Genomic DNA, 17,555 nt, shown 5'->3' with positions numbered 1-17,555 from the left:
ACCCAGGAAGAGCTTTGCATGGTGGTTTATAACGTGTGTTCACTCGCTGCATTCCAGACAGGTTTTAGGAGGTGCTGTCACTCAGCTGTCATTTCCTTTTTTTTTTCTTGCAGCTAAAACAATCGTTCGTTATTTTTAGGTGTTTTCCGCCGGAGAGGAGAGGCAGCTGATGTGACTGGCTGGCTTACGAGAGCTTGCTTTTGTGTATCAAGTCAACAGATGGAAGCTGTTCTCAGAAGAAGGATCCCCTGAGTTTTGCTGTTGCCCTGAACTTTACAATCAACCTCTATAACATTTTACTACAGAAGAGGATGTCTTTGCCCAGAATCCAAATAGAAGAGGTGGTGGACAGTGCAGATGCCTCCTCTGAGAATGCCACACCCCCCCATGACCACCTGAGAAGCCTGAAGACTCTGACAGAGAAACTGAGACTGGAGACCAGGCGCCCTTCCTACTTGGAGTGGAAGGCCAAACTTGAGGACCAGACGTGGAAGAGCCCCAAGCCCTCTGGGGAGGAAGAGGTTAAAGAAGAAAAAAAGGCCACAGAGGAAGCTGCCCCTTTAAGAAAGGTGCAGGTGCATCTCAAAGGGAGTTCTTCCCAGGAGAAGGTGACTCTGACTTCAGGGAAACTAAGTGGCTTTGAAAGCATTCAGGAAGCTCTGAATTGGCTCAGGAAGGAACTGGTAAGTGGTTTCCTTTCCAAGATAAATAATGGTCTTAAAAGAGAAATTTAAAGTGACCGTCTAGTCCAATGGTTCCCAAAGTGGGGTCTGCTGTGGGTTATGTGGGGGTCTGCCCCTTGAGCCAGAGTACAGCAGCGGGGCTGGAATGCGCTGGTACAGTGTTATGCCATTTTTGCCACAAGGAGGACACCATCTTGTTCTGCAAATGGCACCCTCTCCACAGTGTGATCTCACCATACCTGCCAGGTCACCCTGTATGGTGAGATCACACTGTGGAGAGGGTGCCATTTGGAGAACAAGATGGTGTCCTCCTTGTGGTCACCCAGGACACCATCTTCTTGTGCAAGGTCACGCTGCGCGGAAGGGTCCATTTTGAGAATAAAATGGTCAGTGATGAGCTGCCAAAATCTTAACAACCGGTTCCCTATAAAACGTTCTGATTTAAAGGGGGGGAGCCGGGGAGGGGCCAGGCTCAAGGGAGACATACTTGTGGGGACAGGGGTCCCTGCAGGGCCTGGGGTAAATTGCCCCACTTGCCCCCCCCGGCAACACTAGAGCTTGCAGCCCCCTCCCCCCTTACCTTGCCAGCAGCTCAAAGCAGCAGGACAACTCCAGAGCTCAGCTGAGCTGCCCAGCTGATGCCGGTGGCTGGCCACGCTGCAGCTGGGAGGAAGTGGGGAAAGGGCTGGGAATCCTGGGAGCAACAGGATGGTCCAGCCTGGGGACCGGAGTTCTTTGCTCACTTCCTGGCCCTTTAACAACCAGTTCTCCACGGAGGTCTAATTTTAGCAACCGGTTCTTGGGAACCTGTGGGAACCAGCTCCAGCTCACCACTGAAAATGGTGTCCTTGCACTTCGTGATCTCACACGCATGGTGCAGGAGAGCTCATGCTGGTGGGGGAATTCCAGTAATACCATGACTACATCACAAATATCATTTTAGTTAAAGTGAAAGTAAGGGTGATGTGTAGGGCCCTACCAAATTCTTGGCCATGAAAAATGCATCACAGACCATGAGACCTGGTCTTTTGTGGGCTTTTACCCTATACGGTAGAGATTTCACAGGGAGACCAGCATTTCTCAAATTGGGGGCACTGACCCAAAAGGGAGTTGCAGGGGGTGGGGGTGTCACAAGGTTATTTTGGGGGGGGGGTACAGTATTGCCATCCTTACTTCTGCTCTGCCTTCAGAGCTGGGTGGCCAGAGAGCAGTGGCTGTTGGCCAGGCGCCCAGCTCTGAAGTCAGCACCCCGCCAGTCGCAGCACAGAAGTAAGGGGAGTAATACCATACCAAGTCACCCTTCTGCACTGCTGCTGTCAGAGCTGGGCGGGCAGAGAGTGGCGTCTGCTGACTGAGGGTCCAGCCCTGCGGGCAGCAGCCCAGAAGTAAGGGTAGCAATACCATACCATACCGTACCATCCTTACTACTGCGCTGCTGCTGGCGGCGGCTCTGCCTTCAGAGCTGGGCTCTGGGCCAACAGATGCCGCTCTCCACCTGCCCAACTCCGAAGGCAGCACTGCTGCCAGCAGCAGCACGGAAGTAAGGGTTGCAGTACTGCAATCCCCCCTACAATAACCTTGTGACCTCCCCCAAACTCCTTTTTGGGTCAGGACCCCTGCAATTACAACACGGTGAAATTTCAGATGTAAGCAGCTGAAATCATGAAATTTACCATTTTTAAAATCCTCTAACTGTGAAATTGACCAAAACGGACTGTGAATTTGTAGACAAAAATGGATCAGTGGTTAAAATGTAGAAGCATTCAGAAGAAAAAATTATCTACTGTTGAAACAGAATATCAATTAGCAAGGATCAAATAATAAATAATAATTCACCCAACAAAGAGAATAATAAGAACAAGAAACCTCTATACAAAATGAAACGGGCCTGCGTAATTTAGTCAGATGGCAAAGGGATCCTTGGTGGAAAAAAGTTTGGGAACCACTGGTCTAGTACATTGTCTTTGGGACTCATAGTTACAGCAGTGAACAATCTTCTATGGTTTTTCTTTCTCTGGCAGGAGCAGGGGCTGGTTTGGGGAAGGTAAGGTTGTGTGACAGCATTCTGTAGGAGGTCAAAGCTGGAGCTGACTCCAACCATCAGGGTTGCCCCTGGGAAAACTCTAGACAGCAAGCAATCTTTTGGATGAACTGTAGCCTTTTTTATTTTTGTTTTGCCTCTTTGGAAATTGCATGTGACCAGATCACGATTTGTACACAAACTGGTTGTGAGAAAAGATGTTGGCCTCGTGAGATAGTTGATCTGTCTTACCTTTTTTTATGGTCCCCATTACTCTAGTATCTGAGGGAATGATAACATTCAATGTATTCATCTTCACAACACCCCTGTGAAATAGGGCAATGTTGTTATCCCCATTTTATGGATGGGGGAACTGAACCGCAAAGAGACTAAGTGACTTGCTCAAGGTCACACGGGAAGTCTGTGGCACAGCAGAGACTTAACCCCAAGTCTCCAGTGCTCTAACCACCCAACAATCCATTCCTCATTGTCACAATGAGTATTTAGTATTCATGCCATGTGACTGTTCACCTGAGTCACATGGTTTTATTCCTGTTCCCTGATTGGACATCCTAGGCATTATAAAAGAAAAAGGTTCTGTGTTTGTTTGTGAACGCTCTGCCAACATTCATAACTGTTTGCCAAAAATAATCACAACATCTCTTCTAAATGGCTATGAGAGCACTTTGGGAGTGAGTGTTCTTGTGAATATTTATTCACACTAGTGCTTTGCTTTCCACAAGAAAAAAATCTTGTGAATAAAATTTTCTCCACCTAAATATTGGCAAATAAATGAATAAACGTGACTTAAATGAGTTTCATTCACAAGAATATTCACACATACATTTTACTGCATTTTCCCAGCTCTGGTTTACCTGTATATAAATTATTTGCAAAAATGATGTGTGATTTTGATTGTGTCAGTTTTTGGGTGTCCAGCTTGATACACTTGCCAGGGGCCTGATTTTCAGAGCACAGGTGCTTGGCCCTTTTCTGAAGATCAGCCTCTTTAAGAAGTCAAGTTGGGCCCCCCACAATCATTAGTCACGTTAGCAAATCTTGGCTCATTGCTTCAGATTAGGATCCATGTCGAATTTGGGTGTATGACTCAAACCTCACTCCACAATGGCCTTAATCTGAAAAAAAGATTGAACAGGCCCAGTGATGGCAAGGTGCAGGTTTCGTTTTCCAACCCCAAGTTCTAGCAGATTTGCATCTGGACTTTGGATTCTGCCCTTTACACAGGTAGAGATTTGTTCTGAGCCCAGCTGTGCTGTTCTAATCTGGGGCTTGGGTTTGGGGGTGGATGCACACCATGGGATGAAAGATAAAAGTTGTAAATAAACAGAGAAAGATAAAATAAAAAGAAGAAAAAGACCTATCTACATGTCCCACTCTCCTAATGATACCCATGGGCACTCACAAGACACTCATCACTGGACCTGACTGCATTTTACGTAATTTAGAAGAATTTCCCTGAAACAAAGCGCATGTTTTTGACTCACCACAGCACTTAATCCCCACCTAGAATGGACCAACGATGGTGAACAGCTGCCAGCAGACGGTTAGAGCATATCAAGGCTTGAAGTTAGCAAAATACCCTAACAAACAAAGTACCCATTTTACACTTCGCTTTAAGGGTGAAATCCTGGCTGCACTGAAATCAATGGCAAAGCAACCGTTGACTTTGGTGGGGCTAGGAATTCCTCTTACAGGTCAAATTCTGCTTCAGTTGCACCCCAGTGAATAGGTGTTACACTTGCAACTCTCAGGTTAGAATTTGCCTCCAGAGGTGGCTAGGCTTTGGTTTACATATGCTTATAGCAGGAGCAAATACCAGCAAAGAGGGCCTGCCACTGTCATCTTGCCCTAGGGAGCTTGGCATGCCCACAAACACCCTACCCATGGGCCTTGGCAAGCTACCAGGTGAGCAATAAGTATTTCTGGCCTGTGTTATATGCGCAGAGAAAGGGAGCTGGGAATTCCATGAGCTCCATCCCGGGACAGCCACTCCAGCTGAATGCAGATGCAGCAACAGGGCATCGCATGAGAGGCGACCTCTAAGGAACTCGGGACACGGACAATTAAGGGAGTAACTGCATCCTAAACTACCTTCTGGAACTGACCTGGCAGCAGAGTACAGAGCAGCAATCTAATTGGCTTTTGCCAGTCTGCCCTGAGCAACGAAGCAGCCACCTGCAGTCTGTGCTAGCCTGAGTGGCCTTCCCTAGAAGTAATGTCAGAACTGGTGGTGCTCATCTAACCCCTGAGGGGTCAAAGGCACATGCATGTGGGGACACCCAGCCAAGAAACGGATCAATTCAAAGTGCCCAGATATAAAATTAAAGCTATAGCATAGAGCTAAGCCCTTGCTGCAAATCTAGAGGGCATGTTTTCTTCCAGGGACACAAGGCATGGCCTTCAACTCCTCAAAAGGAGCCAGTTTGACTCCTCAAGGCCACAGGTCCAATCAGAGAGACCAAAGGGGCAAATCCAAGACCATATTGCAAATCTAGGGGAAATTTTCATGGTCTTCAGCTCTAGTGGCTCAGGAGGAGATAGCACTCCCTCAGAGTCATAACATAACACATATTAGGGCCAGCCCCTCAGCTAGCGTACACTAGTATAGCTCTGCTGAAGTCAATGGAGTTGCACCGATTGGCACCAGTTGACCATCTGGCCTTTAAAGTCTGATAGATTCTGGAATGCAAATTCCTTCCCAAGGTGCGTTGTGCAGCTGTAACTGCAAACTGCGCAGCTCAGCACTTTACAAGCTTCTCGAGGGGTTCAACAACTCTCAGTCCCAGCATGCCCGAGCCCTTGAAATTATTCCTATCTTTGATTTTTATGTTACGTGAACAGTTCTGACCAGTTCTGAGTATTCAAATCATGTTAAAGGTCCTTTAACATCATAGAGTAAATCCTAAATTCCCTGCTCAGTCAAAACCAGTGGTTAAGTCAATGGGAATAAAGGCTTAAGGAGTGGGCCTATAGAAAATAAGGCCTGGTCTATACTAGAGTTAGGGCAACGCAAGGCAGCTCATGTCGATCTACCTATGGAAATGTCTACACTTAAATTTTGTTCCCTCTGACGTAACAGCTCAGCGACACCAATTTAATAACTTCACCTCCATGAGCGGCGTAGAGTCAAAGCCAATGTAGTTGGGTCGACACAAGTCTCACATAGACACTGCGTTGTTTATGTCAGCTGTTACTAGCTTTCAGGAGCCTTCCCACAATGCCCCACTCTGACAATACAATGGAAACAAGTGCTCCTGGTGAGGATGCACCACAGACACAAGGAGTAAAGTGTAGACATACACAAGCGATGTAATTACTGCAGCAGATGTATGCTGACGTAAGTTAGGTTGACTTAATTTTGTAGTGTAGACATGGCCTAAAAGTAACATTGCAACATTGGATTTTCTTGGTATTTCCAAAGCAAAGTAAATTAAACAGTGTCCTGAGAGTGGAAGGCCCAACGTCTGCACTCACCACAGGTTCAAGTTCTGCTCACAGATGTGGTTAGCTCTGACTGAAGTAACGGACTTTGGCCTTTAATATTTACTTGTTAGCATGGATTGGCCAACAGGTTCAGACAGACAAAGGGAGCCGGGTCCTGCCCTGCAGGAAAGCTAGTTGGCATGGAGGGTGTGGCAGCATGGAAAAGAAAGTGGAAGGAAAAAAAAGTGTAAAAGAAAGTGGAAAAAATCCCAAAACTGAACATTTTTCATTTCAATGACATTATTTTCCTGTTTTGTCAAAATGTTTGTAAAGAAACATTTTTCTCTTTCTTTTTGAAAATGTTTTTGATAAATTTTACCAGCCTAAAAACAAGCCTCAGTTCTCAGCTTCTTGGTGCAAGTGAGCACAACTTCCTCATGCCTCTAACGATGGGTCTGAATTTGGCTCAGTGCTCATCCCTGATGGAGAAAATACTGTCTAATAGACACCCCCAGATCTGATGCTTTCTTCAGGGAGGTAAAATAGAGCTAATTCCAGCTGGTCTGTAGCAGGAAACACGTACCCGAATATTAGAGCTGTGCAAATAATCGATTGGTCAGTTTGGTGGCCAAACTAAAGAAGTAGGGGGAAAAATGGTGGTTTGTGTCGAACAAACCGTTTCAGTCAACCTGCAATGAAAGAGTTCATTTTTGACGGGTTTTAAAAAATCTTTTTCTAAACAAAATTAAATCACATTGAAATCAAATTTGGAACAAAACATTGTTTTGAATCAAAAAGTTTCATTTTGAAAACGTTGAAATGGAACATTTTGATTTTATTGGAAATTGTTTTGCTCTCTTTTTGCAGTCCAAACACTTGGGAAAATTTGAGACACATTTGCAACACTTTTTCAGGCAACCCAAATCTGCATTTTTTGGCAAACTTAAGCTTAGTCCAAAATTTTTTCGCCCAGCTCTACTGTGAATATAGTTGCTGTGAATGGTCAAATTTACTAAGGTTGATCTGACTGCTACTGAGGTCGCTGAGAGTCTTCCCACTGACTTCACTGGGAATTGGCTCAGGTCCTAATTAAAAAGGCAGGAATGGTACATAAATCTTAATGAACCTTGGTGTCTCCATTTCAGGTCAATTTCTCATCCACATCAAGAGCTCTGTTGCTCTGCAATAGGTTTCCAAATGGGCCTATTTTTATCCCAGCCTCTGCTCCCGAAATGAGCTAAATGGGCACTTAGCTGAATTTGGAAGAAGAAACTCGAGCAGGAACACTGTTGATGTGCATCTCATCGCAGATCGTGCTGGTGTTCTGGGGGGAGGGGGGAGTCCTTTGGTTTTTCTGAGACTGGATTTAGTGAGAGATGCAGGACTGGCCGCCTGGGCGAGCAAAAGTCTCTGTCTGTGCAAGCATGGGCCGTGGCAATGCAAACTTCCGTCTGCGGCCCCACCAGTGTCCCTCAATTCTAACTCAGTCAGCTAGCCAGGACCATTCTCCTCCCACCGCCCTGCTCTGCATTGCTGCAGCGAGAGATGCTGGGAAATATCACCCTGTGGCACACAGGAGTTCCCTGGGGAAGCTTTTCTGTGGGTTGCCCCTTCGTGCCACAACTGGCTGAACTCCTTGACTCCACTGAAGCAGGGGGCACAGGCTCCCAAGTGATGGTCCAAGGGGCCCTTGCTGGTGGTCTGCAGAGGGCTGGCTGCTCCTATGGTGCTGGTTTCTTTTTCTTTCCAGCGGGTTTGTGCCATGGAAAGAGGTTAAAAGCAAATGAAATATTTTCCTAATATTACTGTCCCACAGAAGTAATGACTACCATTAAACACCAAGATGGAGGACGGTGCAGTGATTAGGGTGCTAACTTAGAATGTGGGATGCCATAACAATGAACTTAATCCACTTTCAAAGCAGAATACAGAACATGGATTGACTGGTTTGTTAGTACACAATATTCCTTGTGCTATATGGACACAAGTCACTTGAGTGGGCACTAACGTTAATGTGGACTCACCTCCCCCCCTGCCCTGTGTAGACAAGCTCAGACTCTCTGTGCCTCAGTTCCCCACCTGTACACTGAGCTTATAGCACTTACATTAAGGATTGCAAGGTGCTCAGATACTACCATAATGGAGACTTTATAAGCACCTTATCCAGATGGACAGCACTATTATGGGGTTGCACTGAGAGGGGAGCGATCTGCATGGATGTGAACGAAAGGAGAGGTGGGTCCATGAAACTCCCTATTATAATGTGCTCTCCACTGTAAATATCTGATAAAGGGCGTTCTGGGCTGGTGAGGGTGAGCAAGATGCATTCCTTTGGTTAGGATGGAGGTACTGAGAGTTCACTGATGCTCCACATGAAAATGGAGGTTATATACCAATAGCTGGGACACATACCTTCTGTGGTTTCAGAATGAGACAAAACAAATGGTGCATTTCTGAACTACCTCCAAGGCGTCCCTTGTTGAAAACTGAGCAAGTAGGAAACAGGAGAGCAAATTCTCCATAAAATGCGAATAAATCAACCCTGAGGACTAATCCTACATTGACAGGGGCAGGAATTCAGGGCTCGGTCTTGCACTGTTGAAGTCAATGGGAGTTTTGACTTCAATAGAAGTAGGACCAGCCACTAGTTGTGCTAGCCAGTCTTTTCCACCTCTAATCTCCAGGATTCCATGGCAAAATAAGATTCACTCTGTGATGAATTCGGTCACAGAAACTCCCTCACGACTGTCCCTAGATGTGCTGGGATACCACTAAGAACAAACTTCCGTGCCAGAAGAGGCTTCCCTCCACTCCTGTCTTGCTGAGTTAAACATTTCAGTCAGCTGCAGCATAGATCCACACCTCTTGGCAGTTCACTGAAACTGCGATCCACTCAGCTCAGGGGCTTCTTAGTTAACAGAGACTTTCCCAGCACCCAGTATTCAGTCTTTGTGGGAGCCTAAACCCCAAAGGAATTTGTTTTACCCTGTATAAAGCTTATATGGGGTAAACTCATCAATTGTCCGCCCTCTGTAACACTGATAGAGAGATATGCACAGCTGTTTGCTCCCCCAGGTACTAGTCACTAACTCTGGGTTCAATAATAAGCAAAAGTGATTTTATTAAGTATAAAAAGTAGGATTTAAGTGGTTCCAAGTAATAACAGACAAAACAAAGTAAGTTACTAAGCAAAATGAAACAAAACACGCAAGTCTCAGAAACTGCATACAGGTAAATCTAACCCTTAGACATGTTCCAATAAGCTTCTTTCACAGACTGGACTCCTTCCCAGTCTGGGTCCAGCAATCACTCACACCCCCATAGTTACTGTCCTTTGTTCCAGTTTCTTTCAGGCATCTCTTGGGGGGCTGAGAAGCCATCTCTTAACCAGCTGAAGACAAAATGGAGGCGTTTCCAGAGGCTTTTATATTCTTTCTTTTGTGGACGGAAACCCCTTTGTTCTCCTGTGCAAAATCCAAGCAACAAGATGGAGTTTGCAGCCACCGGGGCAAGTCACATGTCCATGAATGATTCCGCTTTTTTCAGGCCGACGGCATTGTTTCCATGTTAGTTTGAACATTCCCAGGAAAGCTCAGATGCGGATTGGCATCTCCCAAAGTCCATCGTCAGTTAAGTGTTTCCTGATTGCACACTTCCTGAGAAAAGTCCTTTCTCAAGAAGTTGACCAAACGCTTCACTGAGGCTACTTAGACTCAAACACATTGAGATACAAGTACATAGCCAATATTCATAACTTCAAATACAAAAATGATACACACATGCAGACACTATAATCATAACCAGAAAACTACAACCTTTCCATAGACACCCCACTTGACCTCCTCTGTACAAGACCTCGTGCAACCATAGGACCCTGGTTGCAACAATGCTCTATACTGTCAGAGTTCATGTCAATAACGTCACACGCTCACCTCTGATTATATGACAAGGGTCAGTTGCAGTGTTCTGCTCTTCTACTTTTTTAAAATGTAAATGGATCTTTTCAAAATAGAAATCATATTGAAAGAGATTTCTTACCTGCGACTTCTGAACTGGATTCTGGAATATACAATTGACGTTCACCAGTGATGCTGTCAGTTGGTTGTTCTTCACACAGCTGGACTATTTACCTGTGTGTTTATGGTTGGTTTCATTGTCCAGGTCAGATGAAGTTCAGCTGCTGGCCCTGCAAGTGAATGTTTAAATTGAAAAAACAACTGCAGCCATTGACACGTAAACAATAGCCTTGTTAGCTATTTCCAGTGAGTTGTGTAGAACTCTGTCTACCTGACAGTGTCTCTTTATAACGGAGGTCATTGATCATTTACAGTGCCTTCTGTCAAACTCGGATTAGGTGTTCCCATCACTGTCAACTAAGAACTAGAGTAGCAGAGGCAGAGTTAGGATTTCTGGCATCTGCTCCAAGCTCTGCTAACTTTCTGGGTGCTCTTGGACAAGTCAAGTCTTGGTGGGAGGGATAGCTCGGTGGTTTGAGCATTGGCCTGCTCAGGGTTCTGAGTTCAATCCTTGAGAGGGCCACTTACGGATCTGAAGTAAAATCAGTACTTGGTCCTGCTAGTGAAGGCAGGGGGCTGGACTCGTGACCTTTCAGGGTCCCTTCCAGCTCTATGAGATAGATATATCTCTATATATAACTTAACCTTCCTCTGCAGATATGGCCCGGTCTACCATCAGTGACAAGTGAGTTGGCTAGATGGCTCAGAGATCAGCAATTCCAGTGTTGTCGCACCATTGTTTCCCCATCTGTAAAATGGGGCTGACACTAATACATCGCCCCTGAGTCACATTCATGGGGAGGGAGCGATCAATTGGTCTCAAAGAGATTTGAGCTCCTCCAGGGAAAGGTGCTCTGTAAGTGCAAAGGGCTGGTGGTCTGACTCTCAGAGCTGCTGAGCACCCAGAACTGCCAGTGAAGTTCATGGGGTCTGTGGGTGCTCAGCACCCCTGAAAATCATCACATCAGGGAAGTGAGCTCTATAGAGGCAGATCCACACTGCTGTAAATTGCCATAGTTCCATTGCAATGAGGGTTATTTTAGACTGAACAAGCCATTGGTGATGCCTGGTTTCCTTTGTATATCTCGAGCCAACCCCATGTGAGTGGATCGTGGCCTCGTGGATTTCACTCGTAGTCAAGTCTCCACAAATACAAGCCTCAGGTGTGTAAACACCCCTGAAGGAGTTGTCACTGTACAAAGTGTTTGTTAGTCATCAAGAAGCAAAACTCTGAACGTCAGATCTCCATCAGAGATGGGCAGAGTCTCCAGCATCGTTGCGCCATTGTGCCGATAATCCTTTCGTCAGCCATCGCAAAGCTTTGTTTCTTTTTCCTTTATGTATTTTCTGGAAGGAATAAAGCAGCTCTTCTTAAGGGAGCTCAGCCAAAAGAGAAGCAACTTCCCACCCATCCTCTAACTCCACCCCCCACAGAAGCATACAAAGCCAGAGGAGAGCTTTATCTCCCTGGGAAAATTTTACTACTATCAGTCATTGCATCTCATGTTTCTGGTGCATTGTCTCTCTCTTTGTGATTCAGCTGGTGGAGATCATAATGCTGCTTAGCACACTCGGAGCACTTTTCGTGCAGAGATCTCAAAGTGCAAGGTGGCGGAATTGGCAAAGAGAATAAAAGTGACTTGCCCAGCACAGCTGAGACTAGTATTCATGGCTTGCCTTGTTAAAACCCCAGCTGTCACCAAGAGGCGGGCAGGGAGAGGAAAGTCTGAGATTAGAGATGTGAGCGCCATCTGCCATCTTGGTATTTTGGCTTGTGTGAAAATGTCATGGTGTCCTAACAGAATACCAGTGCCTCATCAGAAAGGCCAGAGTGGGTCCCAAAAGAGGAAAAGCTGGTTTTCTGAAAAAATTGGAAATGTCCAAGTGGCTTTCATGTCATGGACCCCTCTTTTGTTATGTCAAAGTTAGAATCAGGACTCACAATTTGTCAGACCACTCTGTTTTATTAGCGCAGCGCTCTGCCAATAACACCCAGATAATGTGAGTGGCCATGCAAGACCCAAATAGTCTTATTTATACAGATAAAAGAGCGGGAATTAGACAAAGAGACAAAGAAAGCAAAACGGTAAAATTCACCTGGGGCACAGCATGCATATCCTACTTCCTTACTAACTCTTATGATCTCAGTCTAATACTTCACCAATTGCCCTTAAACGGTGCAATTGTTCTATGTTAATGTCTGTATTCCTGACACCTGGATTGCAGCATTCCAACAGTTTTGCTTAAAGGTACAGACAGCATTTCTTTAATCCTTTCTGTTTTCACAATATAATTCATTCTACTTTCACAGTTATTTCAACATTTCTGTGACTTTTTAAAATAATTTTTATTGAGCCCGTTAACCGAAAACAGTAGTGAAAACATAATCAAAATGGTTGTCGACATCCTTAATAAATAGAAACTTTCAGCGGCCATTTTGCTAGCCTCTTTGGCAATGTTAAAAATGCCTGCAGAAAAGTGAGAAAACTTCCCCCAGAAATGGAAACATTTCAACAACATCAATACTTTGTAAGGCTCTGTTTTGCTTGGAGGTTCTGTGGGGAAGACACAGGAATGACATCACAAATGTTGACAGTGCTACAAGTACGTTGCCTCTGGGCCTGGTGTAATTGCGTAACCGTGACTCAGTCCTCCCCCATCCACTGAGATGAGAATCCAGGGTTTTCATCATGTTCTTAGGGCGTTCGGGCAAATTCTGCCAGGGCCTGGCAGGCTCTGCCATCCGTCACCACTGCAGTGAGAGAAACCCGCCGCTGATTAATCCTAACTGTGTTTAACCTCAGCCCTGAACACACCCGTCGAGCACGAGTCCTCCCAGCATCCCAGGGAGGCAGAGAACTGACAGAAAGGGAAACTGAAGCCCAGAGTTGCTCAGCGACTTACCCAAGGTCCCACAAAATGGAAGGGAGAGAAACAGGCCTCACTGGTCATATGAGGCAGTGGTTCCACCCCTAGACCTACTGAGACCATCCCTGGGCAAAGCACCAGGTCTTTCCCCTGTAACGTTTACCTGTGCAGAGACAGAGAGGAAGCAGCTTGTGCTTCTCCCGCTCAGGGCCTGCCAGGGGCTAGTTCAGCCCCTGATACAAGCTGGGGCAGTCCCCTAACTTGCAGTCCTGTTGCAATGGCTCTGAGAGGCCTTTTCAGAGCTGAACTGCTGAGACATAGGACTGCCCTGGACACTGTCCCTGCCACCCTCTATCACCCCTTGTCCCTGTGCATGGGAAGAATGTATTGAGCCACAAGGGCAGACTCTGTTCCCCTTGCCTCAAGGGCATTCCCCCAGGGGGCCCTTCAGCCCCTCTGTGGCACCAGCCCACAGGGCAGGGATTAGCTGGATGCTCTGTGTCAGTTTCTGAGCCTCGCAGGAACTGATACAGGCTCAAACGGGAGGGAGCCCAAAGAAAGGAGACAAAAATCATAATCCTCCACGAGCTGACTTCTGGGAAAAGATGAAGAGAACTAGATCGGTGTCCGAGTGTGGCTGGATGTTCTTTGGCTTGGCCAGAAAACCACCAAAGGCCTGATCCAAAGCCTATTGACACCCATGGGAGTCTTGCCACTAATTCCAGTGGGCATGGGAGCAGGGCCCAGGTTGGGAAATGAAGACCATCTACCAGTATTTCAAGAGGGCAAGCCCCAGAGAGAGGGGGTGGTTAGGAGGTACCAGGTAGGAGAAACAGACTGAAACTGATGAAAGCAAAATTTGGGCACTTTGGAATGACGAGACTGGATCAGATGCTGGTTCCCTCTGGTCCAGTATCCTGTCTCCAGCAGTGGCCAGTACAAAATGTTTTGAAGGAAGGTGTAAGGACCCCACAGTTGGCAGGTGTGATGCAATTTGCTCTCCACATTAGATCTCAGCCTGGTCTGCAATCATTACAGGCTGGCGTAAGCCCCAGAGCACAAGGTTTTTATTTCCCTTCCAAAACTCTTTAATTTTGTTAGTATTTATTAATCTAACGCTGGCTATTCTTATAATCCGTATAATGTCCAATCCCTCTTTTGACTCCTGCTAATATTTTGGCCCATGATATCCAGTGGCAATGAGTTCCACAGCCTAATCATGTGTTGGGTGAAGGGGCATTTCCTTTTATGCTTTTTGAATCTGCCACTTTTCAAGGCTAGATATCAGGAAACAACCTCTAGGTAGTGATATCTACGATAATGCAGAATAGCATCTTCCCATAGGAAGCCCCATCACAGGAGTCACTTAAAACTGGATGGGACAAGCCCCTGGTGACTGTTATGCACCAGACCCTGAGCTGATGTGTATATGTAACTCCATGGAGTTAGGCTGATTTACATCAGCAGGGGATCTGACCCAAGGTGGTGGGAATAATTCCCTGGAAATTCTTTCCCCTCTCTAATTGCTGTTTCTCTTAATCGCTGCTCACTCAGAGATAAATTAAACTGCCCTCGGCTAAAGGGAGTGGGAAGCTGGGTGAATCCCGAGTGCTGCAGTGACTGATCGCCCCGCCCCCCGTCTCTGTGTTTCAGACAGAAATGCGCCTGCAGGACCAGCAGTTGGCACGGCAGCTCATGCGTCTGCGCAGCGACATCAACAAGCTGAAGATCGAGCAGACGTGCCACCTGCACCAGCGCATGCTCAACGACGCCACCTACGAGCTGGAGGAGCGGGACGAGCTCGCCGACCTCTTCTGCGACCTGCCGCTCGTGAGCTCCTTCAGCCTCTCCGCACCGCTCAAGCTCATCGGCGTGACCAAGATGAACATCAACTCCCGCAGGTTCTCGCTGTGCTAGAGGGAGCGTCCATGGGGGAGGGCTGGGAGAGTGGAGGGGCAGACAGAGGGATCCCTCCACTGAACTGCCAGATCCGAAGACTCACAAGGACGCAGAGGGGAAGAGGTAAAATGGAGCAGATCCCACAGCTGCTCTCGCCTCCAGGCAGTGCTGCTGGCTCTCAGCCCTGAGATAGTATGGAGAAGCCTACAGACAAGCTGGAGTATTAGAACCATCAGGAACCATCAGGAATCAGGAAGAGCCTGCCGCTTAGTCTGCTTCTTTGCAAGTGCAATCCCACCTCCTCCTCCTCCTCAGTAAGCCATTGTAAAAGACAGCAGCAGTGCCAGAAGGATCGGCGAGGCAGCGGGAGGCCACTGGACCTCCCAGGTGCTTGGAAATCAAAGGGAAGGTTAGAAGTACAGCCACACACCAAAGCAAAATCCCTTTCATCCACCTGGGGCCAGAACCCGTGGCTCCTCTACAAACCAATGATACTCCTCTGTTTGGAGGGGCCAAAGGTTGCTATCTTGATTAGAAAGCTGATTTCCATTGGCAGCCACACCTCCGAGGCATGAGGGATAGTGGGTTTACATTGTGCACAATCCCAAAAGAACGGCAGAGAAGCTGGGCTTGTCCTGACTTGTGCCTTTGCGGTGAATGGTAACTATGGACATCGTACACATTTATACAGCGATTCAGGCTGGTCTGTGCCCCCTAGAGGATATGATCAGGGTTGCAAATGTGCTGGATCTCATTCTTGACTTGCTTGCTCTACAACAGCTGTACAAGTCAGCTCTGTTATCCGACTAAGAAATATAGAGCAATATACCAAAACTGTGTGGCCCACATCTCCATCCCACTCTGCCAACGCTCCACAGGATCAGCCTCCAGCGGGCCGGGATAGCCGGGTCCAAATAAAACAAGGAAATATAAAGAGGAAAATGGATATTTTCCCTAGTGATTGTAGAAGTAAGAATTACTGTAAAACGAATACAAGAAAGAGAGCTATTGCCAAGTCTGCTGTTGATCTGTGGCATTAGCATGTGCTCAGCAACACGGAGAGTGACCAGTTATGGCCAAGCAGAGCCATGGGTCTATATTGTATCAGGACCATTTCATGACCCTGCTGCCGTCCCTTCTAAGCCTTCACCGAACACAGATCTCTGGGGCAGTGCCCGCCTTTCTGCACAAGCATAAAGGCACATCTGTCCCTCACTTGCATTACTCATCATACCAGGCCAGCTGTGCTCTCCCCTACCTGTGAGATCAGCTTCACAAATCCGTTTCCCCAGTGTCAGCTTGAAGGACGCTCCTCTGATGAATGGCAGCAGGTGGAGACAGAGGCATCTGCACGGCTTTGATCGCAAATTTTATATTGTATATAAGCCAATCAGACTCCACAGGGACCAAGAAAGGAATGACAGGGCAGTGAAGTCTTTTGGGGTTAGTTTTTTGCCTTCCCTTGAATGATTTGGGCTTTAGCAGCTGCAGGGTGTCAATATCATTTAATAGGAAAGGACAGCAGTTTTCAGAGTGAGAAGTGGTTCAGGATTGTCACTGGAGGTAATTGAGCAATCCTTAGTGCAGAAAGGCATGCCAGTTAGCCACCTCTTGTGCATGGGGTATTCGTCTCCCAGAAACCGGTCAGGGGGTCTGTCATAGGGGTGTGATGACTGCTAACATCCAGTATTGATTAAAGTATCAACAGTATCCTAAAGCACTGGTCCAGTACTGCAGTATTCTGTAGCAATGGCTGATTACTATTGCAGTAGTAATACCCAGCTCTTTACAATGCTTTTGATTAGCAGATCTCAAAGCAATTTACAAAGGAGGTCAGTATCATTGTCAATACCCAGAAGGGCACTGGAACAAATTACCAAACAATCATTAGTAAGCACCTAGAGAATAATAGAATCATAGAAGTTTAGGACTGGAAGGGACCTCAAGAGGTCTAGTCCAGTCACCTGTGCTCAAGGCACGACTAAGTATTATCCAGACCATCCATGACTGGTGCTTGTCTAACTTGCTCCTAAAAATTCCCAATGATGGAGATTCCACTACCTTCCTAGGCAATTTATTCCAGTGCTTAGCTGCTCTGCCAGTTATGAAGTTTTTTCTAATGTCCATTGCTTCTTCTCCTATCCTCAGAGGTTAAAGAGAGCTATTTCTCTCCCTCCTCTTTGTCACAACGTTTTATATACTTGAAAACTGTCATCCTGTCTTCTCTTTACACTAAACAGACCCAAATTTTTCAATCTTCCCTCAGAGCTCATGTATTCTTCATCTTTGATCACTTTTTTTGCTCTTCTCTGGAGGTTTTCTAATTTGTCCACCTTTTTGCTGAAATGTGGTTCCCAGAGCTGGACACAATATTCCAGGTGAGTCCTAATCAATGCAGAGTAGAAGGGAAGAATTACTTCTCGTGTTTTGCTTAAAAATACTTCTGCTCATACATCCCAGAATGATGTTTGCTATTTTTGCACAGGGTTATAAGGAATAACCAGCATGGATTTGTCAAGAACAGATCATGCCAAACCAACCTAATTTCATTCTTTGGAAGGCTTACTGGCCTAGTTGATATGGGGCAAAGCAGTAGATGTTATGTATCTTGATTTCAATAGGCTT

General features: G+C 46.4%; 1 protein-coding gene across 1 annotated transcript; it reads left to right on the top strand.

The window, feature by feature from the left end:
- Positions 1-279: 279 nt before the first annotated feature.
- FAM167A (family with sequence similarity 167 member A) lies at positions 280-14,948 on the top strand. Its single transcript, XM_030558412.1, has 2 exons — positions 280-683; positions 14,685-14,948. The coding sequence occupies exons 1-2, from the start codon at positions 312-314 to the stop codon at positions 14,946-14,948; spliced, it is 636 nt and encodes a 211-aa protein (XP_030414272.1). The 5' UTR covers positions 280-311.
- Positions 14,949-17,555: the final 2,607 nt, after the last annotated feature.

The sequence above is a fragment of the Gopherus evgoodei genome, chromosome 3, assembly GCF_007399415.2.
Source record: "Gopherus evgoodei ecotype Sinaloan lineage chromosome 3, rGopEvg1_v1.p, whole genome shotgun sequence".
Taxonomy (NCBI): Eukaryota; Metazoa; Chordata; order Testudines; family Testudinidae; genus Gopherus; species Gopherus evgoodei.
The sequence above is the reverse complement of the archived record's forward strand: the minus strand, read 5'-3'. Positions and strand labels throughout refer to the sequence as shown.